Genomic DNA, 24,153 nt, shown 5'->3' with positions numbered 1-24,153 from the left:
TATATCGATTTAATGTATGAAATATATGAAAAGGGTAGTGTACAGCTATAGTCCAAACAGCCTAAAACAGTATTGTAGGAAATCTGCTCCTTAAAAAAAACTACGAGGGTTTGGTCAATACAAACTGTTTTATCAGATTTGTGTGTTATTAGTAAATCTAGTTAATACCATATCAATTGAAAGCATTCATGTACAAACGAGGATTTTATTCTTGAATTATTATAATTAACTGACTTAATTGCAGTTAATGTATACGATAAATTAGAGAAAGGCCTTAAACCATTTGATATTACTTAATGAACAAAATATACATATTTATATGTGTAAAGGTTGTAACACCTGGGCATCTTAACCGTGACCTTTGTGGTTTTCAGATACGTAAAGTTCAATTGATATAAACTGACATATAAATTGACTAGAAACGATTGTTTGTTAAAAAATGTCTATAAATTGTACATGTGTTGTTGTGAACGAGGAAATAATCGATTGTAACGGGACAATTTATCAAAAGAAAGAACAGCCTCTGTCTTATACTGATAGTGAATTTTGGATATACTGTGGCATTTATGTTGGTCTTGTACTTTTTGCAGGTATTTGTCATTTTTATAGGTTGCATGTTATATGTATGTATGTGCCTGTCGCAAGTCAGGAGCCTGAAATTCAGTGGTTGTCGTTTGTTTATGTGTTACATATTTGTTTTACGTTCATTTTTTTATATTAATATAAATAAGGCCGTAAGTAGCTCGTTTGAATTGTTTTGCATTTTGTTTTCGATGCCTTTTATAGCCGACTATGCTGTATAGGCTTTGTTCATTGTTGCAGGCCGTACGGTGACCTATAGTTATTAATTTCTGTGTCATTTTGGTCTCTTGAGAACAGTTGTCTCATTAGAAATCATACCACATCTTCTTTTTTTTTAAATTTAACGTGTTTCGGATTAGATAATGGGAATCTTAAACAGTTGCTTATAATGAACCGGAATGATTAACTGAGGTATTAAAGTAAAATTACCGTGAAGATTTCGACAAGCAGTACGATCCTTCAGTTTGACGAGATGGGGAAGTCCGATTGCATGTGTGGGGTATAGTCAAGCTTAACACCGATCTAGCTGTATATGATAAACCCTCCCATCATGTGTAACTTAATTAGTGGAATACGAGTAGACAAAGAACATTGAAGGTGGAGCTGGGGTCAAATACATTCACAAATATTCTTATTAAATATTTCGTGGAAGGGCAGCCTAAAAATGTTTCAGAGGTTGAAGACTAGCTAAATAAATAACCATAAAAAACACACTCAAACATTAATATTTTTTAAGATCCAATTGTAAAGTACTTAAAGTAAACAATTGTTATTCAAACCGACATATATATATTATGTTGTTATGACTCATAAGAAGTGTTTTTTTTCACTTGACCCATATATATTTTAGTACTGGGAATAAAAAATGTCCTATCAAAATCAAGCATAATTGTATATATACAAGTAATACATTTATTGCATTGTGGCCGGGAGCAGAGATGAAAATTAGTGCTTTAAAAAGATGAATATTTTAATCTTTCTTGCTTTTTTTTGGCGGAATTTGGCTTATGCATAAAAAAAATTCTATAATTTAAGTAAATAGTTATCAAAGGTACCAGGATTATAATTTAGTACGCCAGACACGCGTTTCGTCTACATAAGACTCATCAGTGACGCTCATATCAAAATATTTATAAAGCCAAACAATTACAAAGTTGAAGAGCATTGAGGATCCAAAATTCCAAAAAGTTGTGCCAAATACGGCTAAGAAAATCTATGCCTGGAATAAGAAAATCCTTAGTTTTTCGAAAAATTTAACCCGTATATAAGTTGTTATCAATCATAAATTATGAATTTCTTTAAATTCAAAGCCCATAGAAATAGATGTAAACAAATCAAATATACAAACTTGTCCTTTTTTACTTTCTCTAATAATGCATTCCTTCTGTTTAAGTTCAACTTGGTGTCCGCCTGTACCCATTGACACAAAACGTCAATAATTTGGTACTATTTAAGCTACCTCAAATTTTGGATGTTTTAACAACTGTTCAAAGTGTTACAATGTGTTAGATCGATGTTAAAAGAGAAAAGATGAAAATTAGAAAATAAAACTACAGATATTTTATGACAATTAAGGTTGCTTATACGTCTTCTTGTTTTGTAGGTTTGACATCCGGGTTAACTATTGGATATTTTTCTCTTGACATTACGACAATTAAAACAATGACAGAGGGAGGAAATGAAAAAGAGAGAAAATATGCAAAGAAAATCTTGCCATTGTTAAAGCAGCATCATCTTCTGTTAGTATCCTTGTTGTTGGCATGCTCAGCAGCAGAAGAATCAATGCCAATATTTCTGGACAAACTCGTTAGTCCAGTTTATGCCGTTGTTGTTTCAGTTGTTTCCGTTTTGATATTTGCTGAGTAAGTATTTGTTTATTTTCATTTACATTGAATTTCATAGTAGAAGAATTTGACACGATTTGAATTATTTCAGATGAATTCGTTTTGATATTTGCTGAATAAGTAATGATTGATTGTTAAAGAGGGGCGAAAGATATCAGAGGGACGTTTAAACTGATAGATGAAAAATAAACTGACGAAGCCAGGCTTCGTTTCGTGAAAGTTAACTACATTGGTTTTCAGACAAAAAAGCTCTAAACTTCAGTCTGTCCATCTTTATTAATTCATGAAATTTTTTGGCTCATCATTTATTATCAAATATTTCAATATATGAATACAGAAATGTGGTCTTTTTGCAAATTAACTCAATAGTACATATCAGACTGAAATTTGTATACACCAGACGGGTGTTTTATCTACAAAATACTTATTGATATAAAATGGATGTACTTTAAGAGTGTAACTGTGGCGTTATGAGTGCCTCTCTGCAGGTGTGCCTAGATTAGGAGAAGTTATAAAATGCAGATAATGCTTTTTTGAAAACTTTGTATAGGAACATTGTTTAGCAAAACAAATCGTGCATATTTCAGCTTGGCAAAGCAAATAAACGTGACTGTATTGATTATTGATATTTCAATATTGAATTCCAATGTGTAATATATGCATAATAAAACGAACATGAATTAATGACAGTTGATAGGAACTGATATACACATTGTTAATTTTCCGGTTTTTGATGACTTATCCTGAACGAGAATAGTCTGTAATTCTTTATCTCATTTAAACCTATGGCTGTTGCTGATTCTCAGACGAATCATAAAGTAACTGATCAGTAATATTTCAAGATGGCGTGTATGTCTACTGAAACTAATAGCTCCGCACCGTGATGCGAAGCAAAGGGGGCAACTTTGAGAAAACCCCTTATTGTATAGCAAGTAATTAATGACCCCGACACGACAAAAAATGTAAAACAAGAAAACCAATGACATGATAATGCTTTAGTAAGGCAATAACAGAATAACGAATGGTACAGATAGCAAATCTACAGCAACCACATATTTCGTGTCCTGCCTTTGAGTCCCCCTACCTTGGAAACTCATGAAACAACCAATATAAGAAAAGACGACACGAAGCTAAAAGACAGTATACATCCAGCGTGTTTAGCGTATTCATAAACGTCATAAACAGTATTCGATTGTAACGCATAGACATTCGTTAACAAGAAATTGCCAGGTAAACGCAAGTAAAAGTCTCCAAGATAGAGTTGATGACCATAGTGAAAGGTTTTGGTGCGTTTTAAACTAATTGAGGTGCCGTTTTAACCAAAGTTTGTATTCACCAAAATACGCAAACCTTTTTTCAACAATGACGTCCACAATGTTGCTAAACATGTGCTGCTGAAAAAAAAAATCTTTTTCAAGCGACAAACAATGTCTATTTGAAACATCAATATTTACCAGACCTGCATACTTATAACGCAGACAAATCAAAGGAAAATGCACCAGGATATAATGTAGCTGTAAACAATGGATAACAGAAAGATTAAAACCCTCAACAAGATAAGGACTAGCGTCATACAAACAGTCGTAACCTCCTGGTTTAGAACGAGGACGAGGACGTTAACTCGAATGAAGATGCTTCAATGTATCGATAAATTCATGAACAACTAAATACTTCAATAAAGGTCCAGGGTATTATCCTTTTGACTTTCTTCTGTGGCACTGGTGTTGGAAGAGACACAGTTTTATGCTGTCTTTTCTTATTTCCAGAGTTACAAAAAATCGAATGTTCCAACATGGATGTAGTTGGTCCCTTGAACATTTTTTACCGTATGTTTTTTTCATCGCTTTAAAAGGCTAGAATAACTGTAAAGTCTTTGACATGTCAAACGAGGCCATATGTTGTTAAACAAAGTTTTATTGTGCTGAAAACATTTATTTTATTGCCGAAAGTTATGTTGTTAGTGTTTAATATCGTTAATGTATTTACACCAACAGTAAAGTGTTTTTATTTATTTGTTCCGCAATTGACACACCATATATTGGCTATACAAAATATATACGTATTGTTTTAACAAAATCTATTATAATAACATGTTATTTATTTTAAACGAATTTGTCATTTTTTGCACTTTTGTTAGTCGTGTACGTTGTTTATATCTAATTTTGGTTCTTGCATCTAACATTGTATACATTATTGTTAAGGGCCAGCTGATCCCGCCTTAGGGTGAGGGATTTCTCAGTTAATATCGTATAATTCTTATACTATACTCTGATGTGCGTTTGACATTGTATCTAACAACATTGTGTGTGAAATAGTAAACCCGGTAAAATATGAAGAAGTTATCAAGAATAATAATAAACCAGTTATTTCACCTATAAAGATAGTCGGAGTTTATCACAATTGTTTTTAACAGATTGATTGCTAAACGTACTGTGACAATTCTTTCATGCGTTTTTAGGACGAGACTAAATTAACAATAAATACATTATGTTGGTCCTGTAAGAGAGGCCGTCCGAGACGAAGGTCGGGAGAATTGGCTTGCCAATGGAAAGTTAGGGTAGATTTCATAGGAATATAACTCTAGACTTGCAACAAGTCACTTACGGGCCCCCTCAAAGAGTCTTTTACGGGGTTTTAATACAAAGACCGCGATATTCTCTTTCCCCAAGGCACAGGATATGACGTCCCTGTTCTGACTTAACGTGACTGCGTCTTTGTACATCCCGCACAGCCACATTTGTAATTTTCTTTAATGACAGTTGGAAGGAGACCAATGGTAGCCATATTTTTATACCCATGTCACCTTTTCTTTTCACAGTAGAGATTCAAATTAATCACATGCAACTTTATAATTTCAAATCAATTCAATTCAAATGTTCATTGTAATATATAAAACTTTATCAATATCAAATAAGTGACAAATAAAAATAAGTAGACAATATAACTAAAATTCACATAATGATATATACACATAATATCCGTTAACGAACGACTATTTTACTTTTAAGTGTGCATTGTTAAAGGTTTTTAGCAATACAATGTTAATATCAAGTTTTGAAAGAAAACATATCCGGAATGAAGAGAAAATGTGTTTTCAATAATTTAAAAGTTAAGGAAATATCAACAATACCGAAAAATAAATTAAGGGTGAAGTCTATAAAATATGAAAATAAAACCTTCGATTTTGAATAGACATGTACTTTATAGATTTAGAAGATGTGGTATGAGTGCCAAGGAGACAACTCTCCAACCAAGTCATAACTTATAAACGTAAATAATTTTAGGTCAAAGTACGGTCTTCAACACGGAGCCTTGCCTCACATCGAACAGCAAGCTATAAAGGGCCCCAGAAATTACTAGTTTAAAACAATTCAAACGGGAAAACCAACGGTCTAATCTATATAAAAAAAAAAACCAAGAAACGAGAAACACTTATGAACCACATCAACAAACGACAACTACTGAACATCAAATTCCTGACATAGGACAGGTGCAAACAATTGCACCGGTTTAAACGTTTTAATAGTACCAAATCTTTACCCTTATCTGAAACAAAAGTGTAACATCACAACATATGCACACATTTTAATTTAATCATCGAATTAAAAAAGGGGGAAAACAGAATCAATAGTATAAGCCTCCTGCGAATTTCATTCAGTAATCCCCAAATTACTTTCATGGACCAGGAATTACAGTTAAATTGAATGCTAGAAATCGAGAGACTAGATGAACCACTGGTGTTCTAACTCTTTTATTCAAGTCTTATTTAACAAAAATCACTTACTATGGTGGACCAATCAATGGTGCAAGTTTGTTTTTTTTAAATTGCATAAGCGAACAAGAGATATATCCATATAGCTTAGACATAAATTGAATCTATCTTAAAGAGAAGACGTCATGCAGGAAGAATTTTTTTATATAAACAAGCTGTATTAATAAAGTTTGATAAAATATACGTTGATTCTGTATAACTATGTATGACAAATGCTTCAAAATACTTGTATGCACACTATATTCTTCAGAGTGATTCCACAATCAATAACAGCAAAGTATGGTTTAGCAATAGGTGCAACTTTATCACCGTAAGTATGGGAAAACAAAACATTATAACTATGACATTGAACATAACATCCATATCACTCTACATAACCGTTAAGTTTTATATGAAATATGTATCTACAGCTATGAATTCATTTTCTTTTTAAAGAACACAGTAATAGATTATTCGTCCGTCTGGCGAACTTACAAGTGAATTTGTTAAACAATTCGATAAAAATGTATTTATTTGATACTAGATACTAAAGTACACTGTATACGAAGACAAACTCTTTGGTTATTCATTTCACAAGTACTTGTGCTAGTTTATATTGACAAGCTGTCAAGTATTAGCACTTTTTATCAGTTTATCAGATCAGCTAAATATAATTGTGGTATATGGAACTGAGAGCAAATTAGAATCACCAGAACCATTCAAATAAATTCAATCAACTGGCATATACTATATTGTATATTACAACGGATCTGGAACAATAGCGTTGGAATGATATCATATAATAATAACCCTCTAACAAATATTGATACATTAAAAAAAAGGAAATAAAATGGCCTCGTTCAAAAACGGAAAAAGGTACACAAAAACATCTCTGTAGATTTAAGAGCCAATGTTGGTTATAAAATTGAGAATGGAAATGGGGGAAATGCCAAAGAGACAACAACCCGACCAAAGAGCAGACAACAGCCGAAGGTCACCAATTGGTCTTCAACGCAGCGAGAAAACCCACACCCGGAGTATTTAAAATTCGGCTTCTCAGTTCATATCAGCGAACGCCTAACTAGAAATGAACATCGGACTCTTTCTTTCGGTGACATCATTCTGATTGCCTTTGTTATATGTCTCCTCAATAGTTGTCAGTGTTTGTTCAGAAGAAATAAACATTTCAAATATTTTGTATAGAGTATAACAATATACCGTTACTTAAAATCTGCCTTTTCTACATGATTGTCCACATATGATCATTGGTTTTACCGGATACATTAACTTAGGTACAATGTACTAAAGTATATTATGTACGATGATACCTACATATAAAAATAACGAGTAACACCTTTATTAAAGAAGGAACCAAAAGGCAATACTAGAAATAAAAATAAAAGAGACAAATCACGTACGACCACCAATGTCCATTGTTATTCTGTGTATTGTTATCCAGTATTGCTCAAATTGTCAACTTATGTATTTATTACTACTTTCGAACAGTCAACATTTTTACGGTATTTAATGGCTTTAATTCTATCTTTGCTTGGCTTTCGTTTTCTGTTAATGTCTGCAGGGTCTTTAATCTAATATCATCATGTAATTATGTAAAATTTTACAACAAATTTCCTTGTAAAATAAATTTTTCAGGGAGATCTACATTTTTACTTGTTCTTTAGTATTGTCTGTATATTCTTCGACAGAGACATATTCGTATTGAATCACTTTTTTGTTGGTTTTTTTTCATTCACTTTTCCCTGTACGTCCTCTTTGTAATGTTTCTCTCTCTTTGTTTATGTTAGATGTAGGTTTGAAAGTGATTATAAGAAATAATTGAACTATTTTATGTTTTATTGTCAGAATATATGGTAATCGTCAAGGATTTCTATGTAATATTTTTCTTTAGGTTAGTGTACGTTCTAATTGCAATAACATGCATAGTAACTTGGCCTATATCCAAGGTTTTGGACTGTTTACTTGGCGCTGACCACGGCACGTTCTATAAGCGGTCACAATTTAAAGTCCTTGTTGATTTACACGCTGACGATGGATGTAGTGAGAATGGATTGGAAGAACCATTTACACAAGACGAAGTCAGAATAATAAAGGTACCAAATGTGTTTCATGTATCTAAAGCATGCGATAACTTTCGCAATATATTTTATAATAATTTTAAAGTGTATCGTCATGTAGCAATTGAGTTGAATTTGCTTGAATTTCTTGAACTACATGTATCATAGACAGAAATGAGTCCAAAACAAAATTTTTAAAATAGTTTCATTTATATAAAAGTATTAGGCAGAACTTGATAAGAAGAACATGCATTTTACAAATTCCCGGATAGTAAACTTTATTTTTTTAATTGTTAATTGTTAATTGTCAGCCAATTACAAAAAAATATTTACGCTAATATCTGACATTAAAATTAGCTTAATTGTTTCATTTTGTATGCAATTCTAATTTAAGTTTACTTTATTCACGTTTAAGAGTACTCTTGATATGAAGGTGAAAACCACAGAAGATATAATAGTTCCTATAGATGACGTGTTTATGATAAACGCCGACGACACTTTGAACAAGGACACACTTAAAGTAGTGAGTAAACTTAGCTTTAAAGACTTATCTAGAAGAATTCCTTACTGAAATATAAACTATGACTTTTAATTTTGTAAGTCCCATGCTGAATCAACCCGATGGTCTCCGGTTTAAAACTTTATCCATCAAGTTTTGCTGTCGTCATAAAAATTGATGCAGTTCTGTTTGCATGACAGTGATACGCATGCTAAACCTTGAAAATTGTCGACCTATTTGCTTACAAGTGATATGAAGTATGCTTAGGCGTATAAAAAGGGGATATCGAACAATCAATTATAATACCAGTTCAATTTGATCATCAGAGAATATATATATTCTATAGCATACAAACACATATACAGAACATTGTTAAAATATATTTAATGTGTATCTAAATGAATTATTGTATTTATTTAGTGTTTTATTTTTTTATTTTTCTTGAGGACCATATAGTTATTATTTTGTAAGAAAATACCGGCAAATGTATTTTGCACAGATTTGTTATCTTTACAACTTCTATTTCAAAAGAGGGAAGAAAGATAGCAGAGGGACAGTCAAACTCATAGATGGAAATTAAGCTGACAACAACATGGCTAAAAATAAAAAGACCAACAGACAAGTAATAGTACAGAAGACACAACATACAACACTAAACTAAAGACTAAGCAACACGAACGCCACCAAAAACTGGGGGTGATCTCAGGTTCTCCGGAAGGGTAAGCAGATCCTGCTCTACATGTGACACCCATTGTGTTGCTTATGTTATTAAAAATCTGGTAAAAGTATAATTCCGTAGGTCAAATTCTTAATAAGGGAAAGGTATTATCAGGAACATATCCGATATCATCTGTTTCAAGTTGTATAATAACACTACATACTACAAATTCATATCTAAATACTGAAACCAGACAAAAACATATAAAAGTATAATTAATAAAAATATTAAACAAATGTTTGAGATAGTTCATTAGGTTGATAAAACATCTTAAATAGATGAATAAAAAAATTGAAACTTATACATCATAATTTGGAATCGTTTAAAATAGTCGTATATCTTTTAAAGAATTTATTGCTTTCCAGTTACAGGAAATTGGATTCTCTAGAATCCCGATATATGAAGGTAACAGAGATAATATTGTGACGGTATTATTGACAAAAACATTGTTATGTCTCGATCCTTATCAGACCATACCCATTAGAGCTCTGTTATCATCAAAAGCAACTAGAGACATCATATATGTTCAACCAGATTTACCCTTATTTGATCTGCTATACGAGTTAAAAGGACCAAAAGGTATTAAATATTGTATTTCTTCTTAACAAATAAAGGTTATTGTTCAGTCTATAAATAAGGAAACAGTAGTAAACCACTGTTCAAAATTCATAAATCGGCTGAGAGAACAATCTGGATTACAAACAAATATCGAGGGAAGCACATTAACTTCTAGGGGAAAACAACGAAACAACAGAAATACTGAAGTGCAACAAAAACTAACGACATAAACATATATAGATACGAACCTTTAGATAACAACTGCAATATTCCTGACTCGGTATATGACATTTTAGGAGAAAAAAGTAAATTGAACCTGGTTTGTGTCTAGCCCAACCTCCAAGTTTGTTGCACTGTTAAATATACCGCTAAAATGACAACATTCTAATCCCGCTGCATTTTTGCGCCTGTCCCAAGTCAGGAGCCTCTGACTTTTTAGTCTTGTATGATTTTTAATGTTAGTTTCTTGTGTATAATTCGGAGTTTAGTACGACGTCCACTATCACTGAACTAGTAACATATTGTTTAGGGGCCAGCTGAAGGACTCCTCCGGGTGCGGGAGTTCTCGCTGCATTGAAGACCAATTGGTAATCTTGGGCTGTTGTCTGCTCTATGGTCGGGTTGTTGTCTCTTTGAGACATTCCCCATTTCCATTCTGAATTGTATTGCATGATAAGAATACAGTAAAACTAAATGACAGAGCACTCAGGACAGAGAAATACACAAATAAATAATGTAATAGTACATTTCGAAATCTTAACCACAGAAATATCATTGAATACCTAAAATTAATTTACGACTTTTCACTAAAACGCCATAATGTATCACGCCACAAAAAATAACGTCACATGTGAATTTCTAAAAATTGGATTAAATCGAGATTAGATTAATAGTTATGTATGTATGTATTTTATGACAATTACAAGAATATTAATATTGAAAAGTGTTAGTAATTGTTCAATTAATTGTATTATCATATGAAATATTGTTCGTGATACCTGTGCTATGGTAAATCAGATGTAAAAATAGTTAATGAATGTTACAGTACTATTTATCCACTTGAACAAAATGTAAAATCACTAAAATACCGAATTCCGAGGAAAATTCAAAACGGAAAGTCTCTAATTAAATGGCAAAATCAAATGATAAAACACATCCAACTAATGCATATATAATGGTTAACAACTGTCATATTCCTAACTTGGTACAGGCATTTCCTTAAAAATGACGAATTGAATTATGTACCATAATGTAATATATAAATCAAGATAAAAATAAACTTGAAGGAATCCTATCACGTAGTAAGACCCATCAGTTTGACAAGGTATGCATGTTATGCTTTGCATATATCACAGACAAGTTATCTGTACTTGGTTTAAATATCACAGTCGGGAAGAGAAAGAGAACTGAAACGTTGAATTTACAAGTCAAACGAGAGTTCAGGTACCTATCAAAATATCTTAAGAGTATCTAGACAATGCAAGGCGTGTTGTATCTGTACCAAGTCTGACATATAAACTCATCATAGATTCCAGGATAGAAATTTTATATTTACGTCAGATCCATCAGTGACACTCGAATAAAAATAAATGGTAAAAAGCCAAAATAAAGTACGAAGTTGAAGAGCATTGAGGAACACTAAAAGTGTTGCCAAATACAACTAAGGTAATCTATTCCTGAGGTAGAAAAGCCTAATTATTTCAAATATTCAAAATTTTGTTAACAGTTAATTTATAATTATTAACATATCAATGATAACTCAAGTCAACACAGAAGTGCTGACTACTTGGCTGGTGAAAACCTCGGAAAAATAAATCTCCATTAGCAGTGGCATCGACCCAGTGGTTGTAGATAAACTCATCATAGATTCCAGGGTTGAAATTTTATATTTACGCCTGACACGCGTTTCGTATACAAAAGAATCATCAGTGACGCTCGAATAACAAAAAGTCAAAAGCCAAAATAAAGTACGAAGTTGAAGAGCATTTAGGACAAAATTCCTAAAAGTGTTTTCTGGTATATGACAGTTATTTTTCATTCGTTTGATGTGTTTGAGCTTTAGAATTTGCAATTTGATATTGTATATTCTATTTTGAAGTTTTTGTGGAGTTTCAAATGTTTTTTGTTAAGTTACTTCTTAGTAAAATGAGATGCTTGTATTTTATTCGGTCTAATCATATGTAGAAATTTAGATAAACTGTTACAAATAGAAAACAGAAATATAAATAAACTGTTACAAATAGAAAATATTGTTCCAACCTAATACTGAATTTTTAGATACGTCAAAAGAGAAAATAATGTGCGAAACCATTTTTTGCTTTTAATTTTGTAGGGCATTTAGCATTTGTGAAAGAACACAGACGTTCCTATTCATTGGCGCCAAAGGTAAACATGTAATTTTACTTAAAAATACATAAGAAAGATTAACATGAAACATCAAAATTACGTTGCATAATAATGATTGTAATGTTATTTGTCTGTTGAAAATGATATTGAATCTCATGAGTGAATCTTTTACTGTATCATTTTTAAACTCGGGGAGAATATAAGCAATCATCAATTTTATAAAGGTCGAAATTCATGCTAGAAAAATTGGATATGCAATGAACTATTGAAGTGAAATGTAGTTCGAATATCATCTATAGCATGGAAAAGAAATAAATATAATCGGCGTTAAAATGTTTTTCGGAAAAAAACTCGGACATGAAATAGTGGTAACCTTCAAATAATACTCAATATAACATTGCGTGTAGTAAAGAGGTTAAGTTGGCATGCTTGCCGTGTTTGTATATATGTTTGATCAAGCACTGTAATTAAGATTGGACATCTGTTGCAATCAGTAGATAGATATCCAGCATGTAAACATTGTACTTAGATGTATTGTATGTTTGGTATAATGCATATACTAGTATGCACACGTTTCTCACGGTTATCAATAATTGCATATTTTGTTGTAGATTATGGGTATTATTACATTAGAAGATTTGATGGAGGAATTATTACAGGAGAATATTGTTGATGAAACAGATGTTGATGTTAATATCGACAATAAACTCCAAGTTGCTAACACTAAGAGAGCCAGCATATCTGAAGTTATTGAAAAAGTACGTACGCATTTAACATCTAACCATTTTATATGTTGTTGGGTCTTTTTTTAAGTGAGAAACCCGTCAGTGAGGCATTTATAAGTAGCAAAATCAATATAGTTGAAACATCCTTAACAAATATATGTGTCCATCAGACATAACGACTCATTCAAACTATTATATTTTCCTGTTCAGTGAACCTTGAAATCTGTGTCAAGACCTACATTTGGGATACACATTAAACCACTTACCTCGTCATCAACTTTGACAATTAAAGTGGTCACAAAAGATTTTCAATTCAAATTTTACCTAACTGAAACCAATACATTGACCTGATACTGGCAGACGGATGGACTCATGTCATAAAGTGATTGTACCATGTCAGGAATATGACAGTTGTTTTCCATTCGTGTTGTATTTGAGCTTTTGATTATGCCATTTGATTACGGACTGTCAAATTTCCGTTTTGAATTTTCCTCAGAGTTCGTTACTTTTGTTATTAAATTTTTCACAGATTGGAAAACATAACATGCCTCTACTATTGCAGGGCTGGCATAATAAAGCCATTATGTTTAACTTGTGTTTCCAAGTACGTTCGACATAACAATTTTTCAGTATCCTTCTTTATGTAGTGAAAGATTTTTTAAAACTGATTTTCCGTTTAATATTTTATTACCATAAACATATCTTTTTAATTAGCAAATCCACTTAAACTCCAAAATATTTTTTTCAATCTGTTAAATTTAACATGTTGAAACCATAATAGATGAGTATTCTTTCAAGTTCCAAATTCATACATTAAAAATAGTTCCTGATTTTGTTAAAAAAAATTAGTGTTCACAGTTCTGTTCACCAATACCATATTAGTCCCAAGTTACGAGCCTGGGTTTCATTGGTTGTCGTTGGTTCATGTCTGTCATATATTTTTTTCGTAAATTGTTTTGTTATAATAAGTTTTTTCAATTGAATTGTTTCATATTATGTCGGGGAAAATTGCCCATAATTGCTTGCACTAACTTAGTTAGATTGATTTTTGTCTCTTTGGCAAATCATACCACATCTGGTTATTTTTTATTGGCGTCTGTCATTTTTTTGCCCGTTATTTAATCTGCATTATCTTTAAAGATAAAGGTACAAGAAAAGTGTTGTGGTTATCTACAGAGTATTGCAGTTTCCTTATTTTACATTAAGTACTAATTATTCTTTGTTTCTTTTACAGCAAATTCGTAATAGGATCCAAAAAACAACAACTCCAACCCCAAAGAGAAATTACCGATCTGTTTCAGTTCCAGAGATAGATGTCGCTCAATTTTACAATAACACAAAGAACTCGAGTAGACAGTCTATACCATGCATTCTAGAATCAACGACAGAAGAAACAGATGAAACATCGCCTTTGATTAATTGAGATGTGTATGGAAGTTTGTTCAATATAACTATTTAATTGAAATAGTTAGTTGTATTGATGTGTTTAACCAAACAGTGTCGTACACTTTCTAACATACAGTATTATTCTTGAATGGGTCTTTAATGTACTGTTGATAAAATACTCAGATAATTCGAATATTTTGAACATTTTTTTTGTCTTGAGTCAATGATGGCTTTAGCTAGAATTCCACTGGCATGCATTTTGGGGAAAACACTCAACTGGTGCCTTAACTTGTAAGCCTATATTGTGTTTTATATCAAATGTTTTAAAGAGGTGAGACTCTAATAAGTTATTTGTTTGTTTGTTTGTATCTGTAATTACTCTCTTTTGATGGTTAATTTCATTAATATTTTTACTCTCGTTTTTATTTCTCGAGAGGCATTTCGTATTCACAACTAACGCGTCATTCAAACACAACATTTATGATCTAAGTAATACAACGATTCGACAAAGTTTAGGCCTAAATGAGATAACATATTTTATACTGTTCGGTTGTTTTCAAACTGTTCTTTTAATTTCAAAAATTGCTTTGTATACAGGAGAGAAAAAACAAGCATAACAAAATGATGGTTACATTTTAAAACCAACATTTATGCAATCGTGTGTTTACATCAATTCTTAACATCCATAAATCTCCACTCTTAGTCCAGGATTTCCTCCACTATGCCATGATAATGGTAAAAACCGTACAAATCTGGCACTTACTGGTGGTGTTAGATAATGCTTTACAATTGTATCGTAGTTAACACTGCCAGCAAAAGCCTAAAAATAAATACGAATAATAAAAATAATGCAACCATATTAACTATTCCACATTTCAATTCAATATTTTCTTTACTAATTGCAATATATAAATAGCGGTGAGATAAAATTCTTAGGAAGACAAAGTGTAATGGGACGGGAAGCATATAATTTTAGTATAAGTTTTATCTGTAAGAAGTCATGAGCATACAAATGTTGAAAATAACCCGCACTGACCTTTATTTTGACCTATGCAACAAACTTTTCATTCTAGAATATATCTTTTTACGAAACTTTATAGTTAATGTGGTAACGTTTACGTCGTAGGAGAGTTCCATTGGAAAATTGGATCGTCTTTGATTCGTTATTTGTAGGTTCAAAATTGTAATTGAAGTCAAATGGTTTGAGTCAAAAATAAAAGAAATCGCAATCAACACACAATGTGATCCAATAACTGAGATACGATCACGTTTACCGTTAATATCATATTTTACAGTATAATAAGCTGTACATGTTAAAGGTCATGCCATATTTGAATTATTTACCGGACACCAAAGAAACCTCATTTATCTAATGGAAACTTGACCAGTATTTTCGGTTTCATGCAATTGCCTAAAATAATTAAAAAAATATGAACAAGCGATACTCTACATGTTAGTATCAACCGAAAACAAGAAAAACAAATAAATAAACAAGGGGAATTACATGTGCATTACTATACATCTCAATTACAGGTGAGATTATGTATTATTTCTGATATCAATCTATGAATAAGTGAAGAACCTTGTGGCCTCCTGTCGAGTCTTCAATATATTTGAAACTGTTTCCATCTGCACTGTACTGTACATTATAAGTCAGGGTATAATATGAAGATGATCTGTAACCCTGGGTGGCTACTGTGTAAACTTTCTTTATTTCACCAAGATCTACCTGTAAGATATAGGGGTTTTAGATAACTACTATTTAAACACTAATATTTAACTTGCTTGTTAGAGAAAAATCTAGTTAACTCTTCTTTCATTTTCACCTGCGATTTTATTTTGTAAGTAATATGCACAATCGTGAGTAAAATATATATTGATGAAATGGAAAGTGTATTTGTTTTTTTACAAAATTTGATTTTCTTTTTATATCATTTAATTTTTATTTTATACCTAAGTAAATTGTGGTTTTAGTTCACATATTTATAGAAATATCATATTGTTTAACACAACAATCAAAGAAGATGTTATGGGTAGACTTTTAACTTTTACAAATCTTTCATCTTCCCACTAGTTGGTTCATGTTTTCCTGTGTAATATAATCCTGGAAACATGATACAATTAATATTTGGATCTATAATACATTTTCAACGATTGCTTTAAAATGAGCCCTTAGTCTCACATAATGCATATCTACTGACATAGGCAGTTCAATAAGTTTCAAAAAAGAGTCTGCTGGAAATGTACATATTTACAGTGTCGTTTCAATTACAGTACTTTAACGAAAACATATTATTTGATAATAAAATTAGCGGATCGATATTCCGTCCACAGACCTGTAGCCATGATCCAGCTCCAGTCCCTAACCACCCGGAACTGCTCTTCAATCGTCCGTCAGCTGCATTTTGTGTACTTAACGTATAGTGGGCTGACATCTGCGCATCTGGAATTATCTTTTTATCATTCGCGATACCGAATGGGTTAGTTGGACAGTCTAATAATATATAGAAAAAATATACAAAATGTGCAATACATAGAATATAGCAGTGTATTTAAAAGTCAAAAGATCTGAAATATTCAGAGTTCTAATACGCAGGGATACTTCGGATACATGTGCGAGCCATCATTGTTTCTTATTTTCACTTTGGTTTCTCTCAATGAGTTTACTACACATGAAAAGCTCTTATACATATGCCTTTCTAATTTTAAATATTTGTCACTACACGGTTATTATAGCTTATTTAAAAATTGAATGCTTCTTTTTGTAACTTCATTGGGGTGTAAAAGCGTTGACCGAAGTACATTTTGTATGAAGCGCGGAAGCGCTTCATTCTAAAAATGTGCGCACGGTCAACACTTTAACAACCCTTTGAAGTTACATAAAGAAGTATTCAATACTTATAATTACATTTTGTTAGCTAGGATAATGAAAACACGGATTTTGTAAATTTTTTTATTTAATTCTCCTGTGCACTTTATTGTGGGACCTCGTGTTATCATGGATGAGAAGTTTTATTGAGTGATACAATTGCTTAACGAATAACACGTGATGTGAAGTTAGCCAATCAGAATAACGTATTGTAATGAAACATACATCTAATGTAATTATAAGTATATAATAGGACAGCGTATTCGGGCCCGATCATAAAGATCTTAAGTACATATTTAACACAAAATATTTCCTACGCATATCTGTAACTTTAACTTTTATATAACATGCCAAGAAATTCTAGCTAAAAATTCCGGTAGACCTCCTACGGCACTCATTAGTAGTTTTGATTTCATTCAACAAATTAATTTATGACCTTTATGTACGTGTCGCTTAGAACACGGTCATATACCAAATGGTCAATATTAAACATCCATGTAATTTGCTCTATGGGATATTTGCAGAATTTCAACGGAGGCAATTTCTTGGCATGATTAACATATTTGGATGTCTAGGTATCAAATGAAAGCTTATGGACTTGATATCACTATTGAACGCTTATACATAAGGGCTCTTGAATAATGAAACAAATAATATAATCAAAGAAGGAGAACAAACATAACCTGTTTGTCAGACCAAAAGTACCGTTCTTGTATAATTAAATTTTCGGAAACCAGTACGCTTTGATTTAAAAGATGTTAAAATGTTCAGAAATGGCAGGATTATGTATAGATTGACTGTAACTTTATTCAAAATTGCAAAATGTAAAATAGCACGCAATTGGCAATGAATGAGTAAAGATATTTCTATAGCATAGTATATGTGTAATAATGTACAAAATGTCTTACATATCTTGTTTGTATCGTGTTTGTTTCATTAATCATGGCCTTTAGTATGCATAAAATGCAATCAAAATTATGATAACTTAGCATTTGTGTTATGATTATGAACTTTCTTTCGATAGGATGATACTTACTTGTTTCACATAATGATCCGCCATAGTCTTGTCCGCATGTGCAGTTAAAACCATTAAACCCGTCTGTGCATGAACCTCCATGTTGACAGGGATGACTTAAGCATTGGTCGCGTTCTGAAAATTCAAAATATACACTAACCTACCAATATTTCATATCTTCTGTTACTAGTAGCTACTGTAGAAATTAATGTACAATATATATTTTATTCTGGAATAGTGCTTACTTTATTTTAGGCACATAAGTCTCAAAAACAGTTCTAACAAAAAAGTCTTTAAACCTGAAACATATCAATTTGTGGCTCTGAATATGCAAATTTGAGAAGGTTAGTGTTCACTGAATTAATAAAGCAATGAAACTTCTACATTTAAGGAGTGCATATCATCAAATAGAAAAAGTCTTTTAAACCTAAAAAAGAGATTAGCTCGCCCATTTACCGTTGATCTGAATCTTATGTTATTCGCATACCTCGAATATCAATTGAAAAACTACCATCAGCATACTTTCCATGGTGATCAGTTGCCCGGATGGTAAATGTGTACGTTGCATCCACATCGGGTGCCCGACCAGTTATTTTGCCTGTTTTAGCATTAAGATTTGTTCCTGGTGGTAAATGACCAGATACCAATTGATACGTGATATTTCCACCATCTGGATCCTGTAATAAATCATAAAACTAGTATCTACTAGTAGTTCCTTTCGCGTATTTATGTTGGTTTACCTCTCCTTAAATATATCCTCACATTGATACTTGTTTGTAATTGTCGAATGTATTGTATCAGTATAAATAACAAAGGATTATGCAGCAAATTTTTCTTACATTATTGTAATCCAAACATTCAACATACTAAGTAAGAAAGATTTTGTAAAGGGATTAACCTTAGGTAGTTGTTTTTTTTTTTGTTTTTGCTGCAGTTACCAAGACTACAGCTCGTGGTTCATTTACATTATTTTATCTAGTAATCAAGAAAAAAAGCGTGTTAAAACATACCTTGCTTGTGGAAAGTGAATGAACAGTGGAGTTCAAATTTTACAGTTGATATCCATTCGTTTGATGTGTTTGAGCTTTTGATTTTGACATTTGATTCGGGACTTTCTGTTTAGAAATTTCCTCGAAGTTCGTATTTTTTGTTATTTTACTTTTGGCTGATTTTTTATTTTAAATTTGCTAAATTTACTCACTAAAGCTTGAACCGAGACAGATACCACCGATCCTGAGAGAAATGTTCCAAGAGTGCCGTGTACGGACTGCTTTGTCCAAACTGGTGGCAAGCTTTTCACTTTCTGCAAATATATTTAATTTAGCTGTATATAAAAGTTTAATATGATGAACTTGTCTGAAGTCCTTTTTTCTTGGTAAAATTAACCACTGCATATTATTGTATTCGTCAAAAACCAAAATACTGTTATTTGTTTACCTCTCAAAAGATTTATGAGAATAACATGTTATTAGTATTTTACTGAATATATCTGCATGCATAACTTCAAACAGTTAAACGAATACAATACACTCATGTTTGTGTCATTTTATTTCTAAGCAGAAAACAAAATATTGTTCAACTGTTGTATTTCTTTGGGAACCTTACGAGCTTAACTGCTCTTCAACTTCGTACTTTATTTGGCATTTTTAACTTTTTTTTAATTAAAACATCACTGATGAGTCTTTTGTAGACGAAACGTGAGTCTGGCGCAAATACAAAATTTCAATCCTTGTATCTATGATGAGTTTATTTACTCATTCCTTCGGTTTTCAAGGGTATCGAAGATCTTTATCTGTCTGACATAATGACTTAAGCTTAATGTTTAAAGCGGTTTCAATGTTCGATATGAGAAATGTTTCTAAATATAGTCGAGTCTTGCTTCTTAGATTGAGATGTTAAGAACGGTGCTCCTTGTTTGGAGAGTGACAAGATGTCAGCAACAACATTTAGCAAATAACACTCTGAAAGGGAAGTAAATGTATATAGACAGGCCAAAGAACTTAACCATTATTTTTACAGCGACCGAATAGATATTTAGTAACTCAACAATGTTGACCCTATTTGTTAGAACGTACCAATAGTAATTACCTGCCCTTGTCCTAAATATGCAATTATTATTTCTAATTTCAAGCAATGAGATAGCAATCATTTAGTCCTCCGTATTTGTCTAATTTGCACTTAACAATATACACGCTTTCCCATTTCAAATACAAAATTAAACTACTAAAACTATTTTTTGTCCGCACTTCATGAGATGGTCTTTTAAGTTTTGAGAAAAAAAATATTGTCGTACCTTGACCAATAATGGTTTACTTTAATAAATTGTTATTTGGATGGAGAATTGTCTCATTGGCACTCATACCACAACTGCCTATATCTATTAACTATATAAATTTACATCGTGCAGATAAGGAGTTAGCTTTTTGTTTTCAGAAGTCCCCTTTATGTATGATAGTTATTTGGCTACCTTTAAAGAATGACATAATAGAGCAAAAACACGCCATCACTTCGTATTAGATACTTAAAGGAGACGCGCCATAAGCAACATTTAGTATATATCGCCATATACATAGTTCATTTGTACTTAGAAATTTTACATATTTACTTTTGAGATAATTTGACATAAAAAAGCGAATGAACCCTAATTAGTATTCATTTGATTGGGGGATGTACCAAGTTCCTAGTAATAAATAATTAGAAGCGACACAAAACAAATTTCTAATAAAAATGGGTCATTTTTCAATTCTTAAAAGTTTTAAATCTTTTCACGATGGCTGCAATTATGCCTAACGGTATGTGCAACTTTGTGATGGTACCTCTTGTTTAACTATTAAAGTACAGGTTACCACACCTTTAGCAATAACAGTAAAAATACAAACGCTAGAAGTTAACTGCTGTGTACCTGAATGAATTTTCTTAAATCTGTTCCAGATATGTAAACGGTTCCACCTTGTCCTGGTTCTAATATGACATCTCCTCCTGTTCCCGCCTGTAATAAATCAAACAACAAGCTAAACATTCCTTTAAACAATATTAGATTTTATATCAGAAATTATGCTGTTTAAGGTAGGGATCGCAATGTTAAGTAATTTGATCAGTCTCAATTATCAGGGGTTGTTATGACCCTAAAGACTTGTGTTGTGTATCATCCAATTTGTTTTGATATGACAAATAAACTCAACATAGATACAAGGCGATACAAACCAGAGAATAATATATGCTGTAAGATGGGGATCTCAACCATTTCCAAATATGTTTATCAATGTCAATTGACAGGGAGTTGAATAACCTACTGGGATTAACCCTATTTACATGTATCTTTTATTCGTGTTGACACACGAATATGTCCGACGTCTGGAGACACTGGCATTGGTTAACATTAGACTAGTAATTTCATAAGTTAATTTATATTTTTTAAAGGTTAGTGTGACGTCCATTTTTCACTTAACTAGTAAGCCTGCCTCTTGTTGTGGGATTGTTCGCTACGTTCAAGACAAATTGGTGACCTTTGGCTATTTTTTTCTTCTTTGGTCGGGTTGTTGTCTCTTTGACACATTCTCCATATGCATTCTCAGTTTTATTGAGTGAACGAGATCTAACCGTTTGGCTGATATTCTATCATTTTCACATGGCAGGGGATAGGGGTGACCTCTGGGCACCAATTCTATATCTTATTGAATTCAAGTTTTTTATGTAAAATTTGGAAAAATGTGGTTAAAGGATAAGTATCTCAAATGGTATAGTGACATTTATGTAACATACTCAAATAACAGCGGGTGGGCATTATCTTGAGAAAATCCTAAGCATCGTACAATGTATTTTTACAGTTCAAACAAGAACCCCTGGATTCTTCTATTTTCTGTAAATTAATATATTCGTTTCGACAAGACAAATAATAATCTTTCATGTTTATGAGTGATAATATTAACTATTTGCAAGATATTGCATCATTGGAAAAAGCAGAAGCGCGGAAGACCCCTCGGGTACTAATTCACATATCATTCATTGAATATTAACATGTCTAACCCAAAAAATACATGGTTTAAGATATTAATCTCCATCGTATTCGAGATAACAAACATCATCCATTAGCTATGGTTGGGGTTACCCCTGGGTTAGCCTTATGAAAAGGTGATGGTGGCCTAATTTTGCAACACACTAATAAACACGAATGTGTCCATATTATATGGATGCCCCATTCGCACTATCATTTTCTATGTTCAGTGTACCTTGAAATTAGGGTCAAAACTCTAATTTGGATACACATTAGAAAGATCCCATCATAGGAAACATGTGCATTAAGTTTCAAGTTGATCGGACATCAACTTCATCAAAAACTACCTTGACCAAAACTTTTAACTGAAGCGGGATAGACAGACGAATGGACGGACGCAGATACCGAAAAAAAAACAATGGCTCTAGGTGGGCATGAAAGTTCACTGGTTGAAAACTATATTGTTAATTTCATTGTAATCAAAAACTTTGCAATAAACAATATAATAATAAAATTCATAGCTTTGTTCCATAATTTGGAGCATCAATATTCAAACTTAAATTCATCTAATATTAATAAATCCTAAATTATATATCACGTAAATTAGCAAATGCTGTTGGGGACATATTTATGTATGATAATAACATTTTTTCCTAAATTCCTTCATGCCTGACATCATTTTAAATCATGTAAAAAAGAAAAGGATGTTAAGACAATTTGCAATGTAATATAATTTTGTTTTGCACGAAACTTCGTACTAAGATTATTACCAGTATTAAAAAAGGGTATAACAATACAATTTAAAGCTATCGAACTGAACTTTACAATGGGCTCTTTGTTGTGATGTTACAGCACTGTCCTATAAAAGGGAGAATTGGCAGCTTGCAAAATTGCGTAACCTCGCCACATTATGTATGTTCCTATCCCAAATTAGGAGCCTATAATTCAGTTTTTCAGTCATATTTGGTTTTCGTTTAAATCTGATTATTGGTTTTCTATAGTCGCTCTTTCATGACGAGTATAAATTTTTAGGGACAAAGACTTTTTAACCAAGGAAAACTGTAAATAAAGATGTTTATTATATAATAAATATCATAAAACATGTAATATTTTTAAATAACAATAATTGTATCCCCTTACCTCAAATGTTAAATCGCCTCCTGGATCAGCTGATATATTAACATTGGGATAGTCTATTTGGAAAAAACTGCAATGACAGAGTAAACACATTTTTTTCTTTATTAAATATTTATAGTTATTTAAGTTAATCTGTATAATAAATACCAACTCTTAACTCGAGGACTCTAATTTTTTCCGAAAAAAACCCCATCATATTTCAAAACGATGTAAATAAATTTAAAATGTCTGGAAGAAAAGTAAACGATGTTATTTTCTAAATAATGCTTTATATGACCATTTGTGTGAATTTAATCATATAATTTTAGCATTAAAACTCACCTTCCAAAAACCAAACTTGGAAAAACTAAAAGCAGTACAAATTTTGTTGTCGCCATTTTGTCTGTTAGCTTTCATGTACCTTCCATATAAGGTCCATCAAAATCATCTAATTTGCATATTTATTAAAATCTTAGGCGGTTCTGTTATATGACTGACAGTTTTAACAGTTGCAAATTCTTATCTGATGCAAACCGAATTCCAGAAGCTACAAGGAAGTTGGTGTAGTGTATACAAGGAGACATTAACAGAATTATATGGTCCTTGATATGTCAAGATAAAAGATGTGCTGTATTAATTAATATATTTATGGTATTATTATCTTTATTTACACAA

The 24,153-nt window shown here is 31.9% G+C and overlaps 2 protein-coding genes across 2 annotated transcripts; one reads left to right on the top strand and one right to left on the bottom strand.

Annotated features, from left to right (window-relative positions):
- The first annotated feature begins 423 nt into the window (after positions 1-423).
- LOC139490535 (uncharacterized) lies at positions 424-14,560 on the top strand. The gene is made up of 9 exons (XM_071277340.1): positions 424-590; positions 2,186-2,444; positions 6,449-6,508; positions 8,087-8,288; positions 8,668-8,775; positions 9,835-10,048; positions 12,360-12,412; positions 12,985-13,131; positions 14,333-14,560. Exons 1-9 carry the CDS (start codon positions 440-442, stop codon positions 14,519-14,521), a joined length of 1,383 nt encoding a protein of 460 aa, XP_071133441.1. The 5' UTR covers positions 424-439; the 3' UTR covers positions 14,522-14,560.
- Positions 14,561-15,034: 474 nt separating this feature from the next.
- On the bottom strand, positions 15,035-23,954 carry LOC139490536 (uncharacterized). Its single transcript, XM_071277341.1, has 9 exons — positions 23,821-23,954; positions 23,503-23,569; positions 21,271-21,357; positions 19,570-19,671; positions 18,856-19,045; positions 18,390-18,503; positions 16,821-16,978; positions 16,067-16,213; positions 15,035-15,304 (listed from the first exon to the last, which is right to left on the bottom strand). The coding sequence occupies exons 1-9, from the start codon at positions 23,874-23,876 to the stop codon at positions 15,161-15,163; spliced, it is 1,065 nt and encodes a 354-aa protein (XP_071133442.1). The 5' UTR covers positions 23,877-23,954; the 3' UTR covers positions 15,035-15,160.
- Positions 23,955-24,153: the final 199 nt, after the last annotated feature.

The sequence above is a fragment of the Mytilus edulis genome, chromosome 10 (genome assembly GCF_963676685.1).
Source record: "Mytilus edulis chromosome 10, xbMytEdul2.2, whole genome shotgun sequence".
In the NCBI taxonomy this organism is placed as follows: Eukaryota; Metazoa; Mollusca; class Bivalvia; order Mytilida; family Mytilidae; genus Mytilus; species Mytilus edulis.
Note: the sequence above shows the minus strand (reverse complement) of the source record. Positions and strands in the feature narration are given on the sequence as shown.

What these genes read in the sequence shown, in the direction of transcription:
- LOC139490535 (XM_071277340.1), top strand. Translation starts at nt 440, where the DNA reads ATGTCTATAAATTGTACATGTGTTGTTGTGAACGAGGAAATAATCGAT. An exon ending in TGGTCTTGTACTTTTTGCAG is followed by an intron (nt 591 to 2,185) that starts GTATTTGTCATT and finishes CTTGTTTTGTAG; the next exon opens with GTTTGACATCCGGGTTAACT. An exon ending in CGAGTTAAAAGGACCAAAAG is followed by an intron (nt 10,049 to 12,359) that starts GTATTAAATATT and finishes TTAATTTTGTAG; the next exon opens with GGCATTTAGCATTTGTGAAA.
- LOC139490536 (XM_071277341.1), bottom strand. Translation starts at nt 23,876, where the DNA reads ATGGCGACAACAAAATTTGTACTGCTTTTAGTTTTTCCAAGTTTGGTT. An exon ending in CCAAGTTTGGTTTTTGGAAG is followed by an intron (nt 23,570 to 23,820) that starts GTGAGTTTTAAT and finishes CTGTCATTGCAG; the next exon opens with TTTTTTCCAAATAGACTATC. An exon ending in CGGATCATTATGTGAAACAA is followed by an intron (nt 16,979 to 18,389) that starts GTAAGTATCATC and finishes ATATATTATTAG; the next exon opens with ACTGTCCAACTAACCCATTC.